At 47.3% G+C, this 21864-nt stretch overlaps 1 protein-coding gene across 1 annotated transcript; it reads right to left on the minus strand.

Moving 5' to 3' along the window:
• Positions 1 to 351: 351 nt before the first annotated feature.
• On the minus strand, positions 352 to 21505 carry Trpv1 (transient receptor potential cation channel subfamily V member 1). The gene is made up of 15 exons (XM_038327672.1): positions 21222 to 21505; positions 20381 to 20553; positions 20146 to 20298; positions 19624 to 19764; positions 19220 to 19518; positions 18267 to 18446; positions 15560 to 15718; positions 14011 to 14106; positions 13430 to 13500; positions 10855 to 11020; positions 10380 to 10446; positions 8558 to 8880; positions 7969 to 8096; positions 7412 to 7527; positions 352 to 1053 (listed from the first exon to the last, which is right to left on the minus strand). The coding sequence occupies exons 1-15, from the start codon at positions 21503 to 21505 to the stop codon at positions 881 to 883; spliced, it is 2529 nt and encodes an 842-aa protein (XP_038183600.1). The 3' UTR covers positions 352 to 880.
• Between the last annotated feature and the right edge of the window lie 359 nt (positions 21506 to 21864).

Raw genomic sequence — 21864 nt, forward strand, 5'->3', positions numbered from 1 at the left:
ACACACACACACACGGGGTGGGGGGCAGACTGAAGAGAGAACTACCTAGCAATGTCAGCCCAATTATTAGCGCCAAGTTCATACTTATTATAAAGCATATCTGCAGACACATACAGAGTTTATTTTATGAATTACAAGACTAACATTGGGAGGTGCATTTAGCACTGCAGGAAGTGGAGCAGGATTGTGATTACAGCAAAAGAAAGATCATTAAAAACTTCCTGCCATGTCCTCTAGATTGAAAGCTTCCTGCCATGGCTTCTGGATTGAAAACTTCCTTTGGATATGGTTTTGTATTTAAAAAAAAAACAATGAAGTTAATACTTTGTAAAGACATTGAAGGGGAAAGTCACTTTGGAACGACTTGATTCTGCTGGAACTGGGAACGGGACTAGCATCCCCCACCTTCTCTGGGCTTGTCAAATGACACACTCCTCCAAAGCCTCTCAGGGCAGGTAAGATAGTCAACACAGTGTAGAGGAGAAAGGTTTCAGCATTTTATATCAAAGCAAGTATTTAAGAGTTGTTTTCCTGGACTCCATTTGCTCATATCCCAACAGTCCAAAAATCCAATAAAGCCAGGGTGTAACATGCGTCCAAGTGGAGATTTGCCATCCACTCTGTTTAACAAAGCTTGCACACAGTTGAAAGCCAAATGTTTGAAAATTCGCCTGAAGACAGTCATGGTTGGATGCAGATCTCTTCCCACACAACCTCCTACTTTTCCACAGCATGCCCTGTGAAGTCCTAGGATTGTGCCTAGGCAGGCACAGAATGGACACAGCCAACAACAGGGCTCGATGTTCCCTGAGCATACCCTTCTCCCCACATAGGCAATGGGCCATCCAAAGACCCAGCATTGACCCCTGGATGGTGTCCCTCACTTCTCCTCTGGGGCCATGGAGTCCTTGAAGACCTCAGCATCCTCTGGCTTAAGGGATCCTGCAAAATGCTTCAGATGAACTTCCTCAGGCTGGGTGGTATGCCTATCTCGAGTGCTTGCATCCCTCAGAAGGGGAACCAGGGCAAAGTTCTTCCAGTTTCTCCCTGCAACTGAAAGGCAACAAAATCATTAGCACCTGGGATGCAATAAAACAAGCATGGGTTTATTGGTAGGCCTCACATCTCCAGATGAAAGGAGACCTGGGTACCCCTCAATCAAAGAAACCTCTCTTTAAAGCAGACAGAGACCATGACAGAAAACCACAACTGGATATAATTCAGAGATCAGTGGGTTGTGGAGAACCCATCCCCAGTGGATACATCATCAACACAACTCCTACACCTAAAGCTCAGGTAATGTTTTGAAAAGGGGGCAAAGACTGTAAGAGCCAGGGGACCAGGAAGTCTGCTATTAGACTGTCTCCTAGAGATGGCTGCCTAAATAAGACCTAAATAATGACAATATCAATAGACATGATAACACAGAAGAAGAAAATCTCAGAGTCCCACCCCTAGACAAAGAACTACAGGCAACTAATGACTGCTGAGAGAAGAGGAATTAGCCTCTCCCAGGGCAATCTCCATAATTGGTTACCCAATACAAAGTGGTTATCCTGGAAATCATATACACACTAACAACAAAAGCAAACTCAGCAGGTTATATTTATATATTTGTGCATATAAATATGTGCATACATATCTATAATAACAAAAGAAAAAGAGATAATGGGGGGACCTGGGAGGGGTTGGGAGGAGGTGACACAGGAGGGGTTAGAAGGAAGAAAAAAATGGTATTATGTTTTAATTTTAAAGTATTTTTTTAAAAATTAGCCAGGTATAGTGGCACACACCTTTAATCCCAACACTCAGGAAGCTGAGACAGGTGGAACTCTGTGAGTTCAAGGCCAGCCTGGTTTACAACATGAATTCCAAGACAGCCAAAGCTACATCGTTAGACCCTGCCTGGAAAAAATTCTTCAAGCTCTTGGACTCATGAAGTTTCCTCTTCCCCTCATCCATGCAGGTAACATCTCTCTCTCTCTCTCTCTCTCTCTCTCTCTCTTCTCTCTCGCTGTTTGTGTGTGTTGTTGTGGGTGTGGTGGTGTGTTTGTTATGTATGTTGTTAAATAAATATATTATTTGGTTTTTTTTTATTGATTTGAATTGAGCTATATCATTTTCGCTGGCCCCTTCCCTTCTCCCTCTCCCCTTCACCCTCTCTTATGATCCCCATGCTCCCAATTTACTCAGGATATCTTGTCTTTTTCTACTTCACATTAGATTAGATCCATGTATGTCTCTCTTAGGGTCCTCATTGTTGTCCAGATTCTCTGGGATTGTGATTTGCAGGCTGATTTTCTTTGCTTTATGTTTAAAAACCACATATGAATGAGTAAATGTGATAATTGTCTTTCTGGGTCTGGGTTACCTCACTCAATATGATGTTTTCTAGCTCCATCCATTTTTCTGCAAAATTCAAGATGTCATTATTTTTTTTCTGCTGTGCAGTACTCCATTGTGTAAATGTACCACATTTTCCTTATCCATTCTTCAGTCAAGGGGCATTTAGGTTGTTTCCAGGTTCTGGCTATGACAAACAAAGCTGCTATGAACATAGTTGAGCACATGTCTTTGTGGCACGATTGAGCATCCTTTGGATATATACCCAAAAGTGGTATTTCTGGGTCTTGAGGAAGGTTGTTTTCTAATTTTCTGAGAAATTGCCATACTGATACTCAAAGGGGCTGTACCACCTTGCACTCCCACCAGCAATGCAGGAGTGTTGCCTTTATCCCACAATCTCTCCAGCATAAGTTGTCATCAGTGTTTTTGATCTTGGCCATTCTTACAGGTGTAAGATGGAATCTCAGAGCCATTTTTATTTGCATTTCTCTGATGACTAAGGATGTTGAGCATTTCCTCAAGTGTCTTTCAGCCATTTTAGATTCCTCTGTTGAGAGTTCTCTGTTTAGGTCTGTACTCCATTTTTTATTGGACTATTTGTTCTTTTGATGACCAGTTTCTTGAGTTCTTTGTATGTTTTGAAGATCAGACCTCTGTCTGATGTGGGGTTGATAAAGCTATTTTCCCATTCTGTAGGCTGTCGTTTTGTCTTATTGACCATATCCTTTGCTTTACAGAAACTTTTCAGTTTCAGAAGGTCCCATTTATTAATTGTTTCTCTCAGTATCTGTGCTACTGAGGTTATATTTAAAAAGTGGTCTCCTGTGCCAATGCATTCAAGTGTACATCCCACTTTCTCTTCTATGAGGTTCAGTGTGGCTGGCTTTATGTTGAGGTCTTTGATCTATTTGGGCTTGAGTTTTGGTCATGGTGATAGATATGGATGTATTTTCATTCTTCTACATGTTGATATCCAGTTATGCCAGCATCATTTGTTAAATATTTTCTTTTTTCCATTTGATTTTTTTTCTTCTTTGTCAAAAATCAGGTGTTTGAAGGAGTGTAGATTAATGTCCAAGTCTTTGATTCAGTTCCATTGGTCCTCCTGTCTGTTTTTATGCCAATTCCAGACTGTTTTCAGTACTGTAGCTCTGTAGTAGAGTTTGAAGTCAGGGATTGTGATGCCTCCAGAAGTTTTTTTATTGTACAAGATTGTTTTGGCTATCCTGGGTTTTTTGCTTTTCTATATGAAGTTGAATACCATTCTTTCGAGGTCTGTGAAGAATTTTTCTGGGATGTTGATGGGCATTGCATTGAATCTGTAGATTGCTTTTGGTAAGATTGCCATTTTTACTATGTTAATTCTGCCTACCCAAAAGCATGAGAGATCTTTCCACTTTCTGATGTCATCTTCAATTTCTTTCTTCAAAGATTTAAAGTTCTTGTCACACAAGTCTTCCACTTGTTTGGTTAGAGTTACTCTGAGATATTTTATGTTATTTGTGGCTATTGTGAAGGGTGTTGATTCTCTGGTTTCTTCCCCAGCCCTTTTATCATCTGTGTACAGGAGGGCTACTGATTTTTTTTTAGTTAATCTTGTGTCCTGCTACATTGCTGAAAGTGTTTATGAGTTGTAGAAGTTCCTTGGTAGAATTTTTGGGATCTCTTATGTAAACTATCATATCATCAGCAAATAGTGAGAGTTTGACTTCTTTTCTGAATTGTATCCTCTTGATCTCCTTTTGGTGTCCTATTGCTCTAGCTAGGACCTCAAGAACTATGTTGAATAGATATGGAGAGGGTGGGCAACATTGTCTTGTTCCTGATTTCATTGGGATCACTGGGAGTTTCTCTTCATTTAGTCTGATGTTGGCTGCTGGCTTGTTGTGATTGCCTTTAATATGTTTAGGTATGTTTCTTGTATCTCTGCTCTCTCCAAGACCTTTATCATGAAGGGATGTTGTATTTTGTTGAAAGCTTTTTCCCAAGTAACATCTTAAGGTCTCTTCTTCCCCAGGCACTGGCAAACCTGTGACCTCATTAGTCTATCACACACCTGCTTCCACCTCTACTACCTGGCTCCCTAAATGGGAGGGTAAAGAGGTTTCTGCAATGCAACTCCACATTGGGCAACTCTTAAGTGATGAAGAGCAGCCAAGAAAAATTAAGACTTAGAGGCAAGGTCCAAGCAGGGCATAGAAGCTGAGGAAAACACCAAGGGAGACCTGGTAACACTGGGCTTCAAATAAGAACTTTGGCAACAACTAAAGCCCCAAGGAACTCTTAAGGAAGACTAGTTATTATTGTCCATCAATATACTGACCACTAACTGGCTGGGAAGTGGAGACACCCAGCTTGGGAACTGGAGACACCCAACTTGGGAACTGTTGGCCTAGCCAGTTCCGGGGTCTCCAGAGCATCTAAAGTTCCCAGTACCATTCACCATATCCTCATTCTCATACCAAGTCTCCCCATGTACTCCCTAGTTCCTTCACTGACCACCTGTCCCTCCCTCTCCTGCATTCTCCCACTTCCTCCTTCCACATGCGGCTTGGCAGGGAGGGGTCCTTGTTATCCAAATTATCAGACTATCACTAGAGTTTCTACCATTACAGAAGTGAGAAAGCAAAATCCTGAAGGAATGTTCCCTAAGAAATAGGTATAAAGTATAAAATCTGATTTTAAACCCCACAGCTTCTGTTCCAAATCACTGGTCCAACTGGAATAAAGGTTCGCTGAGGACGGGTAGTGTAGAGGGCATGATGTCCTTTTGCGCACAGAAAAAGCACTAGTGGGAAACCAGGAATGTTAAACACTCAGGACTGCCTCCTCAGGTGAGGAGATCCACACCTGTTTTCCACCCAGAGGCTGGGGTGGATGTAGTTGATAGCCTGATGCTCTGTGTGGTCTGTAGGGCCAGGCCTCACTCAAATCCCCTCCCCCAGACTGTTATGCTTATCCCACACTCTTCCTCCCTAGGCCTTTATCCTGATCATTGTTTCTCAGTCAATAAAACCCATCCTTAAGGGTGACGTCACGCATACTGCATAGCTTGGTAACCTCTACAATGACCTAGACCACACTAGATCCTCTCCTAGGCCCTTAAGTTATAGAACCCATTCTTATGGAAGAGGTCACATGTGTTTTGCAAAAGAGTTTCAGTGTAGTCATGTCGTAAGCTTTATTGTGATAATTATCACCAGGAAACTTTTCCCAAAATGGTACCATACTTAAATATGTCTAAAATAAACTGCCCTGCTCAGACTCCAGAAGTGTGAACCAACACCAGCTCACTAAGTCAGTGGGAGGATCATGGAAGGCCACTCAAATCACACACAGCCATCTTTGAGTAGTTCTCAGAAAATGTTAGTCTGACTGACAAATTGAAGAAAAGATAATGAGCAAAGGTGGCAATTAGACCAAGGAGTCTTTCCCTTTGCATTCCCAGGAAAATCACCAAACTTCTGGGACCTGTGTGAGAGCAAGGAAGTCCAAGGGCAGGGAACTGCTTTCCAAAATGAGCCGCTTTTTTTTCTGTGCTAGAGATAGAATCCAGACCGGTTTCACAAGCTAGCCCAGTACTTGACCACTGGGCTACATCACCAGCCCCCTAGTGAGCCACTGGTGAGATAGATCTCCATCCGCTCTTGTTGCTCATGACAACCATAAACTGTGAAAAATGCCATTCGGCAGAATGTGTTTAGAATTGAGGTGGCAGATGTGAGATTCTACAAATCCTAAAAGAAGTGGCATTCATAAGGGAAGCCCTATCAACGCCCTGGCTCTGCTTAGTGACAATTTTACCAACTATAGTAGAGTGAACAGCCATCCTAGTGAAGCCTGGAATTTCCCCTGAGAGAGGAGGAAAAGTCATGGGGCAGCTGACACAGTTAGAATCAGTCACATGGAACATAGGGGAACAGGTGCTACAATGCTGGAGGGCTGGTCAGCTTTGGGACTGAGAACTAGACCCTGCTTGCTGATGGTGAGATTCCAAAATACTTGATAGAGAATGGCTGTAATGGGGTTGGAAGTGGGGCAGACATACTTTAACTCAAGTATAAGAAAGGAACTCAGCCAGTGTGTGGAAACATCCTTACACTCACTTATGCCTAGCACAAGCTCAAGGTGATTCCTGAATAAGTGAAGAACCGTTTAGTATATAAAATAATAATAAATAAATAATATAAAAAATACTTAAAGGTAACTGAATCCAGGCTTTCCACAGTATCTTATCTACCATGTCCAGCACACAATCTGGACCTAAAAGGGAATCCAAGAAAATGTGGTTCTCTGTCACAAAAAAGAAAAAAGAAAAAAATAGCAGTCAAGAGAAATAGATGCCATGATAGCCCAGATGTTGGGTTTAGCTAGAGACCGCTGAACCCAGGGCCCTGTGTTTGGTAGGCAGAGAGTACTACCTCTGAGCCAGTCCATCCCTTAGCAGACAGAAATTGTAAAGTAACATTACTATGTTCAAAGAAGCAGAGGAAAACATGTTCCTAATGAGGGAATGGCTAGAAGACCTCAGCAAAGAAATAGAACCGTCAGCACAGGAAAAAAACAGGAACTCTAAAACCAAAACGCTTAAAACTTGAAGTGTGAAATTCTCCACAAGAGAGTAATAACAATTTGGAGCTGACTTAAAAAAAGTGGGGGGGGGGGATAAAAAATAAATAAAAAAAAGTGGGGGGGGGGGCTTGATGAATATGAAGGCTTCTGCAAAAATACTGTGTGGTCCAACACCCAGAGTCTCAAACTGTGGGTTGTAACCCCATATGGGGTCATATAACCAAATGTGGGGGCCGTTAAAATGCTGGCGACATTAAAGGTTTTCTGAACATGCAATGACCAAAGTTAATCTGAAATCAGTGAGTTCAAGGAGCGCCTGGCAGTGCTGCACAGGTGTGTCAGGGGACACGCAGCAGTCACTAGCATGTGGATGGCTGGCATCTGTCACTGCTACGCAGCCCAGGTCCTTTGTGAGGAAAGTCAACATGGAGTAGGAAACCCCCTTCCCAGAGTCAGGCCCCTCCCTGCCGTGGCCCCACCCATCCCACCTCACCTCGGCCTGACCTCAGGGAGAAGCTCAGGGTGCGCTTGACGCCCTCACAGTTGCCCGGGTCCTCGTTGATGATGCCCACATTGGTGTTCCAGGTAGTCCAGTTCACCTCGTCCACCCTGTGGGGGAGGGGACAGGATCCGGGGCCAGCTGTCTAAGGCAGAGCCCATCCAGATGAAGACACAGCAGGTGGAGGGACAGATAGGGCTTGTTTCATGGACAATCCGTCCTTTCTAACCATTCCACAAGGTCCAGGAATTTTAATACTGGATTCCTAGGTTTGGCTCTGTTCACCAAGTGGTCATTTTTGAACCCCTCAAGTCTTTCAGGGCTTCATGTTGGAAGTTTTACCCCCTGAGATCTGAATGGGTGTCCTGTGCCCAGAGCTGAGTCCTATGTGGCCCTTGGACCTGACGCTGGCCTTGAGAGTTCCCTGAACCTGTGACTGGTCCCAGGGAGTCCTGAGTCCAGCCTCTACACACTCCTCTGGCTCTCGATGGGTCCTGCATGCCCTGGACTGAGAGCAGGAGCTCTCAGCTTCAACTCCTGCTTTGCCTTACCTGAAACACCACCGGTAGTCATCCTTGCCATCTGGCGTGAACCCCACCTGTAGCAGCTTGCCGGAGCGGAAGGCCTTCCTCATGCATTTCAGGAAACTCTTCTCTGTGTCCAGGATGGTGATGGCTCTCTGAAGGGAAGGGGAAATAGGCCTTCCTGGACCACCATCTCCAGAATCTCTCCCAGCCCCAGCAACCTCCAAGCTGGCCCTGTAGTACCTCCTATAACAGGTCTGTTTCCAAAGCCTGGCAGGCACATGCTCCGTGAAGGAGATCAGCCAAGCCTGCCTATACCTGGCTACTTACTGCTTACTGGGTCCAGGAAGGCAACCCTATGAACTGGTGGCACTTATAAAGGGATCACTTGGGGACTTGTGTGACATCAGAGTCCCAAACATGAGACTGCCCTGCAAAACCCTGGCTCTGCTACCCACCAGGCGCGTGACTGAAAACACAGACAGATGACATCTCTAAGGCTCAGTGCTTCCTGCCCCCTACTCAGTCCCATAGGAGCTCATGTGCCCCACTATTTGACAGCAAGGGACAGTCAATACCACTGAGGCTGCACGCCCTGCCCCACTCTGCTGCCCACCTGCAGCTTCCAGATGTTCTTGCTCTCTTGTGCGATCTTGTTGACCGTCTCACCCATGAGGGCAATGAGCATGTTGAGCAGGAGGATGTAGGTGAGGATCACATAGGCCAGTAACAGGATGATGAAGACAGCCTTGAAGTCGTAGTTCTCGGTGAACTCCAAGTCGCCCATGCCGATGGTGAACTTGAACAGCTCCAGGCACGTGGAGTACAGGCTGTTGTAGGAGTTGTCGGGTGGCCTGCAGGCAGGCCCTCGCCACCTGTGTGGGGTGGACTCCACAGGCACAGAGTCATTCTTCCCATCCTCAATTAGTGTCACCACGGCTGTAGGTCACAGGAGAAAAGGGTGTTGATGGATGGAAAACAAGACCCCAGACTCCCTGATACATACCTCTCCTACCCAGCACCCGGCAGCAGGAAGGCCACCCGCTTATGTAGCATCTCCCCCTCCCAGACTATCAGAAAGTTGTAATAACACACAGCTTTCCTATAATAAGAGCTTTAAATTGATCTAGTAGGAAAGGTGTTTGAAGAAATATGCAAAGCTATGTAGGCCATGTACATAAAGAGGCCTTTGTATAATACACAACTTGCTTAAAAAGACAGGAAGCCTGAGTCACTTTGCCAGCCACACTACGTCTTTTAAAGATCCACTCTGTAACCACAGTGTCAAGCCACACCATGGCTTTTAGAGATCCACTCTATAATCACGGACGTCGAGCAACTCAAAGCAGAGTGGCCTCTGCTAATATTCTTCTTTGGAAGTGTACTGCAGGCCTGAGTACTGCTAAGCAGCCATGTGCATCAGTGCCCCGAGAACACCCTAAGCCCAATCCCTTCTTGTACTAATATGCAGAACTTCAGGTCAAGTGCCACAGCCCACACCTATCAGCATCCCTAGTCACCAATGTTCAACCCTCCTAGACAGGAGTTCTAAAATAAACCGCAGAGTGGGAGCAGACACGGGCATGCCTCAGGAACCACGTAACCACAGAACTCAAATGAGAACTGAGGCAGGGGCATTGCTAACAACAGGATGTGGAGCAGGTAGAGGGGCCCAGGATCCGGCTTAAAGGGGCTCCCAAGGACCAGAACTCAGCTTCAAAATAACTGATGATAGTAAGGATTATGGCTCACGTGACAGTGAGAATCTACAGGGAATAAAAAGAACCCCAAGGCCATCCATCCTCATGTTTAAAAAAAATGAATTGAGGAGATGGGAAAAAGCTCTTCCTTACGATAAAATGCCAGGGACTAAAGAGGCAATGAGTGGTGGGGTTAGGGAATCATGAAGGCTGGGGCTGTAGCTCAGTGGGCGCTAGCCTGGCATGTATTAGACCCTGGGTTCAATCTCCAGAACCAGGAATAAAGAATGGAAGGGATGGGGAAGGGAGGGGAGGAGTAGGGAAGGGAAGGAAAGGGGAGAGAAAGAGACAGAGAAGAGACAGATAAGGAATGGAGAAATTTTAAAATGTTTAAATTGGGGAATCTGGGTAAGAAACAGAGAGGAGTCATCTATACTACTCTTGAAAGTTTCCTGTGAGTCTGAAATAGTATTGAAATAAGTTGGACAAAAGCTCGGCCAAAATAGAGCTGTTCAGCAAGCAAGTAGCACAGTATCTCTAAAGCATCCACGAATGCCTCATCCATCACATTTCCAAGTTCTCGGGCTCGTGCTGATGTGTGTTCTGTCTGTCCCTTGGTCACCTGCAAGAATGCACCTGTCTTCCCCACCTGGCTCCTCCTCCCCCAGCCCTGCAGAGCCTGAGGAGGTCATGTGAGCAACACACCTGCCTACCACCAGCTTTGACTCAGCCCATTACCTGTGGAAAATCCAAACAAGAACACGAGGTAGACAAACATGAATCGACACAGGTCCCTGAGGATCATCTGCAGGAAAGAGCAGGCTGGTAAAAGGCAAATCCAACCATGGTAGGAACACAGGAATGATCAGGGATGCATCAGCCTAGAGTGACCAGAGGATATGTGACAGGAACCTGCAGTGGGCTAGGCTCTGTGGTTTCCAGCTCAGACGTCATGAGGAAATGATTCCCACCTCTCCCATGGCTTTTGCTCCGGTTGGGAGATGGTGGTTTGGAAAGCAAAGGCAGCAAGTTTGAAGAAAATCTGCAGGCTCGGGTCAATGCCAGGTTGCTGGATTCTAGGGCAATAAATAGGCTAAGGGCTAAACAAAAGGCTCCCTGGAAGATACAGAAAGGCTGAAAAGAATTCATAGGGCAGTATCTCACATCCGTGGGGGCAAACAGGGCTCTGTGGAAAACACGCTTGGAAACCCACCTTTTCTATCATGACAGCATAGATGCCCATCTGCTGGAATCCTCTGGTATAGTAGAGCATGTTGGTCCAGCCCATGGCGAGGGAGAACACCATGGAAGCCACGTACTCCTTGCGGTGGCAAAAGTACAGTACCACAGACGCCAGCATGAACAGAGACTGCACAAAGCTGAGGGCAGAGGCAAAGTCGTTCAACTTAGAAAAAAGGCCCAGACTGCAAGAACCGGAAGAGTGAGAATGTAACCATGCAGGGGCTGGAGATGCGCTGTCCCAGCAGGCACAAGGAGGAAAATGTATGGCATGTTGGAGGGGAAATTTTATTCTTCAAAATTTTATTCAATGGGGGCTGGAGAGATGGCTCAGAGGTTAAGAACGTTGCCTGCTCTTCCAAACGTCCTGAGTTCAATTCCCAGCAACCACATGGTGGCTCACAACCATCTGTAATGAGGTCTGGTGCCCTCTTCTGGCCTGCAGGCATACACACAGACAAAACATTGTATACATAATAAATAAATAAAATATTTTTTAAAAAATTTTATTCAATGTAAATATAATATAGATGGTCCTTGACTTATGATAGTTCTATCCTGTGCAATCCATTTTTTTAAATATAAGTGAGAAATGTATTGAATACCCCAACCTACTGATAATGAGCAGTTACACACGGCACTCTACAGCATCAGCTGCTTCCCCTCTGAGCAACCCCACTGAAACACTGAAGGATGTCCAGAAAACAAGACCAAGAAGGAAAAAGAAGTGAGGAAGAGATGGGAGCCATGAGAATCCCAAGGCTGACAACAGAAAGAACGTGCCAGGTAAAAGAAGGGTCAGGCTGGAAAACAACCCAGTCTCAAAGAGAAAACAGGAAAGAAGGTATAGTGTACACCTCTGTCACCCCAGCACTCCAGAATCAAAGGCAGGAGGATTGCTGCGAGTTAGAATAGAAGGCTAGTTTGGGTTACATAGAGAGGCCCTGTTTCAAACAAAAGAAAGAAAACTCTAGGCAAAGATCCCTCAAGGGGAAGAAAAGTGATCTGGCCACGTGTTATAACTTCTAAGTATGATTTTGAAGAAAACTGCACCTGCTTTAGGATGTGTGGGAAGAATTAACATTGTCTACAGAGAAACTAAACAAGGGGAAATTAAGGGAATGGTAATCTGATAAACCAGAAGAAACAAACCAAAAACAAGTAATGGAACTATTACAAAGCTGTTCGACAGGAATATTTACAAAGAGACAAGAATGCAAATGATGATTACTGACTAAAACAAAATATTATATAATCACATCGGAATGATGAAAAGGGGGAAGCAGATGGGGAGGAGGATGCGAAATCCTTCTCTGTGGCATGAGTATGTGTCAGAAGAAAGAGCCCAAGGAAAGCAGGTTTCAGAGAAAGGGAAGGGTTGGAAGTAGGAAACTCCCGGGTTTGAGTATAAGAATTTTTGCACTCTTATGAGTTATATCAGTATGTTTGAGTAGTTTTGATAACATAAAAGTAATATATATTCATTGGTATAATTGCATGCATGTGCATGTATATGTGTGTTTTAACGTAACTGTAATGTGGCTATAACTTTTAGGAATGTAATCTTGAGTCTAGTCTTACAATGCTATGTAGGGGAACATTTCTTCTTTATGCAAATAAGTATTGTGCTCACCAATTGCTATAGACCCTAAAGATTGAGCTTGCCCTTTGGAACTAAAATAAAGGTATTTGATGATTACTGTGGGAACATGAGGCTTATGAATCCTAAGAACAAGCTTGTCACAATAGCACCAGAAATCATCTCCTTAATCACACCAGAAATGAAAAGAGAAGCCCCAGGACTGAGGGAAACCTGGGCATCGGAAGAGAGTTTAAGTCCAGATCCCAGGAAACCCGTGGTTGAAAGCCGTCTGTGCAGGATGAGGCTCGCAGGTTCTAGTCTATTTTATGAACAGAGGCTCTGCGATACCTGTGCCTTTGCTCATCCATCTCCTCTAAAAGCAGTGGCCCCCAACCAGGAGAACATGCCACCACCCACAAGAAAAGAACTGGTGGTATTTATCTGCGGGCATTTTGATAATCAAGCCTGGAAGTGGGGAGGGGGGAAGCTATTGGACAGAGGCCTGGGACGCTGCTAAATACTCAGTGCATGGGACAATCCCTTTCTCAACAACTGTGAATTGTGTAGTTCAAAATGTCCATGAAGTTGGAATGAAAAGCAAACAAATTTTTTAAAACCTGCCTTAAAGACTGGAGATTCTTGAAGGCAAGAACTATGTATAGTCCACCTCCGTCTCCCAGTGTCGACCCAGTGAATGGCAGAGGGATGCACACACGGTGAACAAAGGGATGGGAGGGACCCCCTAACTCCAGCTGTAAATCATATGACACCGTGACACAGTCTGCCAACCCCAGCCCCTGACATTTATCTGGCAGTGTAAACATTGATATTCATTCATCTGATGAATATTTGTTGAGTGCCTTCCACCATTGCTTCAGCCTGCCTACTGAGGCCTGCCCTGCTATGTGCCTGTTCAAGCATAGGTGAGAGAATGAAGGAGCTAAACAGAACACAAAGCAGCACTTACAAAAGTATCTCGCTGTAGCTGTCCACAAACAAACTCTTGAGGGATGGCCGCCTCTGCAGGAAATACTGAATCTGTGAGGGAACAGACAGAGTACGTTTCTGGGAAGTGTTAGATGTGGCTGAACAGGGAAACTCCTGGTGTTTTTGGAGGGCCAGCATGCTGGAACACTGGAGTGGGTTCCAGCAGACTGTGAAGACCGGAGCAGCAGCAATCAAGCTAATGGGATGGGTGATGTCATGTGACTCATGGAGCGCTTTAAAAACATTGACTACAATTACAAGTGTATCTTGAAGGCAATTCAGGAAGAAAAAGATCACCAAAATGCTATGAGCGCTGTATCCCACGGTAGAGCTGAGAAGCCTCTTTGCTTCTAACTTGTTCTCCCAGCACCACCTTCCTTTACAATAAATGAGCATAGCATTATCATAAAAATCCCTTTATGCTTTTGTAGTATGATTGGGCATCTCTTGGGTATATTCCCAAGAGTGGTATTGCTGGATCCTGAGGTAGGTTGACTCCCAATTTTCTGAGAAACCACCACACTGACAATAGAAGCTCACAACTTGTGAAGGAATGCTTACCCCTCGGAAGAAGAAGTAGAATCCTCCCAACACAGACAGGATCTCTCCAGTGACTCGGAAATAGTCTCCAACAGTGTTCCTCAGCTTATAGGGGGGCTGTGAGGCACAGAGAAGCCAATGAGCTTATAGGGGGGCTGTGAGGCAGCCAGCGACTCCACTCACTCACTCATTCACCCATTCAGCAAACATTCACCAGGGGCCACCAGGTACCCAGCCTTACAGTTAAGACTCGGCCCTGCCAGGAGACAGGCCTCCATTGAAAGAGAGAAGCAAAGGCCTGGCAAAGTGACTCCATGGAAACCTGAGAACTGAGTTTGGTCCCCGGAACCCATGATGGAAGGACAGACTGACTCCAAACAGTTGTTTGTTTCCAATCCTGATCTCTGCATGTACACTATGACACGTGTGCATGTGTGTGTGTGTCACACATACATACATACATCACAACAACAACAACCAATAAATTTAAAGAAAGAAAAACAACAAGGTAGTAGGGGAATATCTGCTAGAAGGTCTCTCTGTGGGCCTGCTTGCCTGAGTCTCTGGGTATCAGAGGATCCTTGCAGGGCTGTGCTGTCTCCCAAGCAATGTCCCTGCCCAGGGTTCTGAGTGGACGGGAGCAGGGGACAAGGTAGGTGGAGGTGCTCTTACAGACCTGCTGCTTTGGAATCCCATTCTCCCCACAGCCTGTGGTGTCCTTCGCCCAGGCACATCACCATTTTCTGGGAGGATCCCCTTGGCGCTTTGCCAGCACTAGCTCACTCCCTCGTCTCACTTATTAGCATACTTCTCTCTCTAACAAAGTGTGTGTCCTTTCTTTTGTTAATTTGTTATAATGCTGGAGTGCTGGGAATCAAACCCGAGGCCTTGCACATCCTAGGCAAGCACTATGCCGCTGAGCTATACTCATTATCAATTTTATTTTATTTTCAGATGAAGTCACTAAATGCCTTTTATACACAGATAGAACTCAAGCTTTTAAACTAAATTTACAGGTAAAAATGTTCCAGAAATAGGGTGGAAAATTAGTGGTCTGGGTATTAAATGAGAAGGTTCAATTCAGAAACATAATGGAATCCCTGGCTCAGAAAAGAGTAGAGTCTCATCCTAAACTGAACTGAGAGATGGAACCCAGCCTGGCACAAAAGAAGGTACTCAAGGGCATAGGTCCAAGAAGCAGATTTGTAACAAGCAGGTGAGTCAAACAGTGCAGGCCAGCAGGTGGCAATGGAACTGGGGCTTGTACCATCCTATGATCTCCAGACACCCAGGGGCAACTGCCTCCCAGTCCTGAGTCCTCATACTCAGGAGCCTCAGGGCTCACATGCTCAACCTCCCAGAACCATGGACTTAAAAGACAAAGTCCAGGCACAGGCCAGCCTGCAAGAGGGGAAACTAAGGGCAGGAAGCAAGGCTCTCCAAGCAGCCTTTCTACCTCTCAGTGAGCTAGGAAGGGGTAGCAGGCGAGGTCTAGACCTGTGGAGCCAATAGCGTCTCAGGAGAGTACCCCACCCCGACCCCCAGATAGGGCCCGTGCTCCTGTCCGCACCAAGCCTTCCACAGGCCGATAGTAGGCAGCCGTGGTGAAGACGATCATATACAAGCAGTAGACGAAGAAGTTGAAGTAGAAGATGCGCTTGACAAATCTGTCCCACTTGTCCTGTAGGAGTCTGTTCAAAGGTTCCACCAAAAGCATGTCATGGCGATTCTATGGGAGCAGAGAGAAGTGAGGTTCACTCTTGCACCAGCAACTACCTGAATAGCTACACCAGCCCACGGCACTCCTCACACCTGTGTAACCCATACAGTCAAGGAAGAATGTCCCCTCAGCCTGCCAAGCAACAAGGGTCACCGGAGGTCTGAACCGTTGTACAGCCAGGGCCTTGGGCTGGCCCCAACTCTGCTGCGGTCCCTTGAGTGACCCACCCTCTTAACTTCAGTATCTCCATGAGTACACTGACTGGGAAGAAACCGGTCAAGCCCTAAGACAGTGGTTCTCAACCTGGGGGTCAAATGATCCTTTCACAGGGGCCACCTATGACCATCAGAAACCACAGACATTTACGTTACGATTCATAACAGTAGCAAAATTACAGTTATGAAGTAGCAACAAAAATAACTTTATGGTTGGGGATCACCACCACATGAGGGTTGCAGTGTTAGGAAGGTTGAGAGCCACCACTCTGAGTGTTCAGCCGAGACTTCAGCATTTCCCGCATTCCAATCCCATTGTCTCTAGCAACTGGCCCTCTTCACTCCCAGGGCAAGAGGATGATTCTTGTTGGGGAGGGGGGTTGTTTCTACACTCTTCACTTCTCATGTTTGCAGCCCAGGGTCAGGCAGAGGTGGTAATTACCTATGCATGATACGTGAAGGAACCTAAGAGGCCTGACCTAGAGCAGGCCTGTCCTGGTGCCTACACTGTCATTTGAAGTAGGCTTTAGGCAAAGCCTCCAAAGGCTTGACGGCTCACAGGACCTAGGATGTAGAACAGCTGAACCCAAGGCAGCTTGCTCTCGCCTTCTGCTTTGTGTTTGGGCTGTACCACACAGGCCCCCTTGTGTGACACCTTGAATTCTTTGGGGATGGGAAGCTCCTCACTCCCTCACTCCAGAGCTTCTAAAGGGGTGCTAACTGCAGGGATGTTCTGTTATTTGGCATATATTTAGTCATCTCTGCCTTCCACCAGCGTGCCTGCTCAAGCCAAATGGCCCCAAGATAAGCCCACACTCCTATCCCCAGGAAACAATGGGGACATAAATTTTTGGTGGCTGCCCCAGAGCTTTCTCTCCTCCAGATTAAATTCCTCAGTCTGTAGTGAGGTCATTCCCTTTTCAGACCACCCCTTTAAGAATGCAGAAGTCAGATTTAGCATGGCAGATCAGGTGGGGCTGACAGGACAAACTAGACCAGGCCTCGCCTTTCTAGGACTCTTATCCTAAAACTACAGCTTCATCCTGTGAAGCGCTATGGTCACCCTCACTACCTCCAGTGGAGTCTGCTTCTGGAGCTTGGAGTGTCACTTTAGGAAGAGGGGACAAGTGAGGTGGCCTACCCAATGAAGATAGACTAGTACTCAGTAATGCTTCACTTGGAGCCAAAAATATTAAATAGAATGCCATCCTCAGTACACAAAAGTAAATTCTAGATAAAGGACCCAAAATGAAATACCCTACAAATGAGTGGGGAAAGAACAGAGAAGGGCCGCTGTGTGACTCTGTAAAGAAAAGGCCTTCAGGGGCTGGAGAGATGGCTCTGTGGTTAAGAGCATTGCCTGCTCTTCCAAAGGTCCTGAGTTCAATTCCCAGCAACCACATGGTGGCTCACAACCATCTGTAATGAGGTCTGGTGCCCTCTTCAGGCCTGCAGACATACACACAGAATATTGTATACATAATAAATAAATATTTAAAAAAAAAAAAAAGAAAAGAAAAGGCCTTCAGAGCACACAGCACACAATTCAGAAGCCAAAAAAGAAAATGAGCAGCCAGCTTAACCCTATCAGAATGAAAACCGTTCATAAGTAAAGGGTGCTGTAAAAGGCAGGAGACAAATGGGGAGGAGAAGCAACACCACACTGCAGCAGGAGCAAAAAGGTTGATGACTTATTCGGAAGCAAGAGGTCTATAAACCAGAATAAGCCAGCAAATAGTCCTGTAAACCTTAGGAGACCCACCAAGGTACAAGAGGCCAGTAAATGCATAACAATGTCCCGCCTCACCGCGGGACTTACAGGCTTTGGAGGGAGGAGGGTCAGGAGTCCAAAGAAATGGGGTGGCCATACTTTTTGATTTGGAGAAAGCAATTTCATGTGTCTTTCACTGAAAAATCCCCAAGCTCGTGTCAGTGGCCTGCAGTGTGGTGAGCCGCTGCAAACAGCTTGACCGTCCTCTGGGATGGATGCTGGGCAACAGCCTTTAAACGAGACAGATATCTGGGTGCTAATATAAAGCTAACTACAACACGCACCAATGAGCGAAAACAGCTGCTTGCCCTACAGGGTGTATAGTATGAGCCCATTCACACAAATAAAAAACTCTCTGAAGCTTTTCACACGGTATCAAAGGGAGCTGTCCTTATCTCTGTACTTCTGAAATGTTCTCATTTTTATGAGCGAATGACTATCGTTCGTTTGCTAAGGGAAACATAATGGGAAGGAGGAGGGACAAGACTGCAGGACACAGGCTCCTCACAGCAGCCTTTCCTGTGAGAGACGGGACGCAGCTTGAGCAGGGACGCTCGCCTTGGCCACTCACAGGGGTCTCGCTGCTGCTGTAGGCAATCACCTCCAGAACTGAGTTCCTCTCACAGGTGTCAACGCAGGACAGGTCATAAAGGGAGGAGTGCACAGGCCCGTAGGCCCATTCGGTGAACTTCCTGGACAGGTGCCGGCACTCAGGTTCGTGGATCTCCCTCTGGAGAATGTAAGCCAAGACCTGTGGCAGGTAGGAGAGCCCTACCGGGTCAGTCAAGGCCAGGCTCCAGGCTGCTTCCCCATGTGGCCTCTGAGCTCTTCTGAAAAATGCACTCAGCTTCCCACCTCCATCAGGAACCCAACCCAAACCCCAGCAACTAGTTAGATCCACTAGCTAGCTGCCTCTAGCCCCAGCTGCAGCTGCATCAGGTGCATTACACCAGGGACCCCTTCCAGAAAACTTCAAACTGGAAGGAAATAATCAAAGCCTAAGGAAGCAATAAGCCAGTCGTGATGGTTTGTGGCTGTTGTCACAGCACTCAGTAGGTTGGGACAGGAGGATTGCTGCAACTTTGAGACCAGCCTAGTCTTAAATGGGCAGGGACAGTTTCCCAGTATCTCTACTATTGAGAAAGTCCCTCCCCTCCAATTCAAGCAGCCCCAGACACATCATCAGCCTTACCTGACATTATTCATGGGTCCCTGATTGGTCTGGAACCTGGTCTACCTAGTCTGTTCCAAATTCCCCCCTTAGGACCCTCCTTATCATTACAAAATTCTCACTCACACTAGTAAAACAACAATCAGCCTCTTCTCTCAACCTAGGCTACACACACACACACACACATACACACACACACACACATCCCTGCTTGATGGTTTCTGCTCACAGCTCCTCTGACTCACACTAACAGCCCCATTAGCTGGTGGAATTAGAGTCCGGTACACACAGTCCTCTATCCAGACCCCCTCCCTGCCTGATAATAGCAGCTCCAGCCAAAGCACCCACCCTACCCCAATCTTCCCAGTGCTAGCAGCCAGAGCCAGTGGAGTGAGCCCCTTTTTGTTGGTGAGTTCTTCCAGCTTCAGGGTGGGGTGGAGTTTGGCGCCCAGGATCAGGATCTCGTTGTACATGTTTGTCACGAACTTGGTGTTGTCAGCTGTATTATCTGCCACCTCCACCAGGGCATGTAACACCGTGTTGCCCACCGAATCCCGGGCACTGATGTCTGCTGGCTGCCAGGAGTTCTGCAGCAGGAACTTCACAATGGCCAGCTGGTTGGTGCACGCAGCCAGCGACAGAGGTAGCTCACCTGCAGCCAACATAGGGTCCTCAGTGGGGCCCCAGGAATGAGACTGGCTAGTCCCTGAATAACTGGGCCTCTAGCTCCCTTATGTATGCCACATGGCCTCCCTACCAAAGTAGAAGCCAGGCCGCCCTTTGGTTTTCTTGAAGAAGTCTCCGTTGGCCGCGGCCTGAACGTCTGCTCCGTTCTCTACCAGGAGGGTCACCAGTGTCATGTTTCGCCTCTCAATGGCGATGTGCAGTGCTGTCTGACCTACAGAGGGAAGCTCAGTTAGTCTTGTGATTAAGGCCCAGAGAGATGCACTCCCAGAGAAGGCCCCTAGCAGGTAGCAACTGTGGAAGAAGCACACAGAAAACGCTAGCACAGCCCCTCACAGTGGGAGGCCAGGATCCACAAATGAGGCCAGGAAAATCGTGAAGCAGGAACAGAACAGAAAATACCAAGTTGCAAAAGAGAGGAGACAGAGGGAGATAGGAGGGAAGGTAGGGACCACCCAGTCAGCAGGAGAGCAGCAGAGATCCCAGGAAGGAGACTGATCAGAACCAGAACGCAACACAGTGGCAGGAACTGGGGCAATCCCCTCAGGGCGCAGGTGTGCTGTAGCTGCACCAGGCCACCCCCCCCCCACCTCACCCTTGTAGTAGCTGTCTGTGTAGCTGGCGTTGACAAACTGCTTCAGGCTGTCGGTCTGCCGTGCGACATCCAGGAGCAGAGCGATGGTGTCGTTCTGCCCGTTGTGCAGGTTGAGCATAGCTTTTAGCAGACAGGTCTTTCCTGTCTCTGGGTCTGAAGGGCAGAGAGAGGGTCAAAACCAGGCCAGGGTTGGAAAAATGGCCCCCTCCTGGGAAGCCAGCCCTCACAGGGCCACCTTTGAATTCGCTGTCAGTCAGGCGCTTCTTGCTCTTCTGCAGAAAGGGCAGCAGGCTCTCCAACTCCTGGCAGTTACTCTGAGCCACAGCATCGAAGATGCTCCTGCGGTCATAGAGCCTGGGGGGCTTCTCCACACCGACACCGGTGGAGACAGAGTCCTGGGATGCCTGCCTGGGAAATAAATTACACCCTCAACTCAGGCCCTGCTCTGCCCTGAAGCTGTTGGGCTTCTGAAGCCCCAAGGCAAACCAGGCAGTTTAGGAAACAAATCTAATGGGGATCCTGGGGCACAGCTGTTCATCCCATCCTGCCCCTGACCTGTCTATAGAGACTGGAGAAAGTCTTTGCTATTGTCACCTCTCCTACCCAGTACACTTGCCTTCCTTCTGGGGCTCAAGAGACAGAAGCCTAGAGGGTAAGCTGGGTTGGCTTGACCTCTGATGAATGAAGACATCTTCACACTTCCCAGAAGCCACCTGTGACTCCCGGCCCTGCCTCAGAGGAGGTAGGAAAGCTGATAGGTTCTTCCCCTGAGCTGTTTGTTTTCTTAGTCCATAAGATCCTAACTTTGAATCTGAAGTCTAAGTATTTGGGTCTGGTGAGCATTCACGGCCTGGAAATCTAGCATATGCTGGCCGCTGGGATCAGTGTACATACTCCAACACCTGTGACTGTGTCCAGTGAGGGTACAAGAGTGTGGGCCAGACCACCTCTGAAGGCTCCCAGCTCCCCAGCTCTGTGACTTTTAACCCAGAAGCAAGACCGCTACGAGGAGTTAGCCCATGGCTGGGGCTGCCACTGGTGGAGCCACTAGGGAAAGGAAGGACCTCCAGATTTACCTGACACAGGCAGGCCCATCCCCAGGCCTCTGGATAGTGACAACAGAGCTGACGGTGATGACAGGGCAGGAGACCAGTCCGCCTTCCTCATAAGGGCAATCCATAGGGGAGGCCTCCTCTGAGTCACCCTTCCCAAAAAGCCGGGTGCGGCTCCTGGTGGTGAAGATGTGGGGCTTGGCTGGAGATGGCCTGGAGTTAAGGTCTCTGTCCGGAGGGTCCAGGCAGGAGTTCTCTTGGAGTGGGTGCTCAGACTCCCCAGAGTCTAAGCTACCCCATTTCTTCATCTTTTCCAGATCCTCTGTGGCCCAATGTGCAACCTGTGGGTAGCCACAAAGATGAGGTCTGTGCCCATGTGGAGGACCACAGCTCATCCCTTCCCTGCTCTCCTTGTCAAGGCTCCCGTGAAGCAGGACACCGCAAAAGCCCAATTAGTACTGCCCTGCAGAAGCAAAGCTTTTAGGGCTATGCCTTCCACTCCAGCAACCCTGGGGAACAGAACTGTACTGCCCACAGGGTCCTGTGGCCACAGTGGTCAAGCTCCCCACCTTAGAGCCAGCAAGCTCTGAGGCTGAGGTCAGAAGCCTCCCGCCCCTGAGATTCTCTGGGGCTCAGCTGCCTGGCTTGTTCTTCCTGCCTCCACATA

This window comes from Arvicola amphibius, chromosome 4 (assembly GCF_903992535.2).
Source record: "Arvicola amphibius chromosome 4, mArvAmp1.2, whole genome shotgun sequence".
NCBI classification, from domain to species: domain Eukaryota; kingdom Metazoa; phylum Chordata; class Mammalia; order Rodentia; family Cricetidae; genus Arvicola; species Arvicola amphibius.

What these genes read in the sequence shown, in the direction of transcription:
- Trpv1 (XM_038327672.1), bottom strand. Translation starts at nt 21,505, where the DNA reads ATGAAGAAATGGGGTAGCTTAGACTCTGGGGAGTCTGAGCACCCACTC. An exon ending in GACTGACAGCGAATTCAAAG is followed by an intron (nt 20,299 to 20,380) that starts GTGGCCCTGTGA and finishes TCTGCCCTTCAG; the next exon opens with ACCCAGAGACAGGAAAGACC. An exon ending in GCGGCCTGGCTTCTACTTTG is followed by an intron (nt 19,519 to 19,623) that starts GTAGGGAGGCCA and finishes TGTTGGCTGCAG; the next exon opens with GTGAGCTACCTCTGTCGCTG.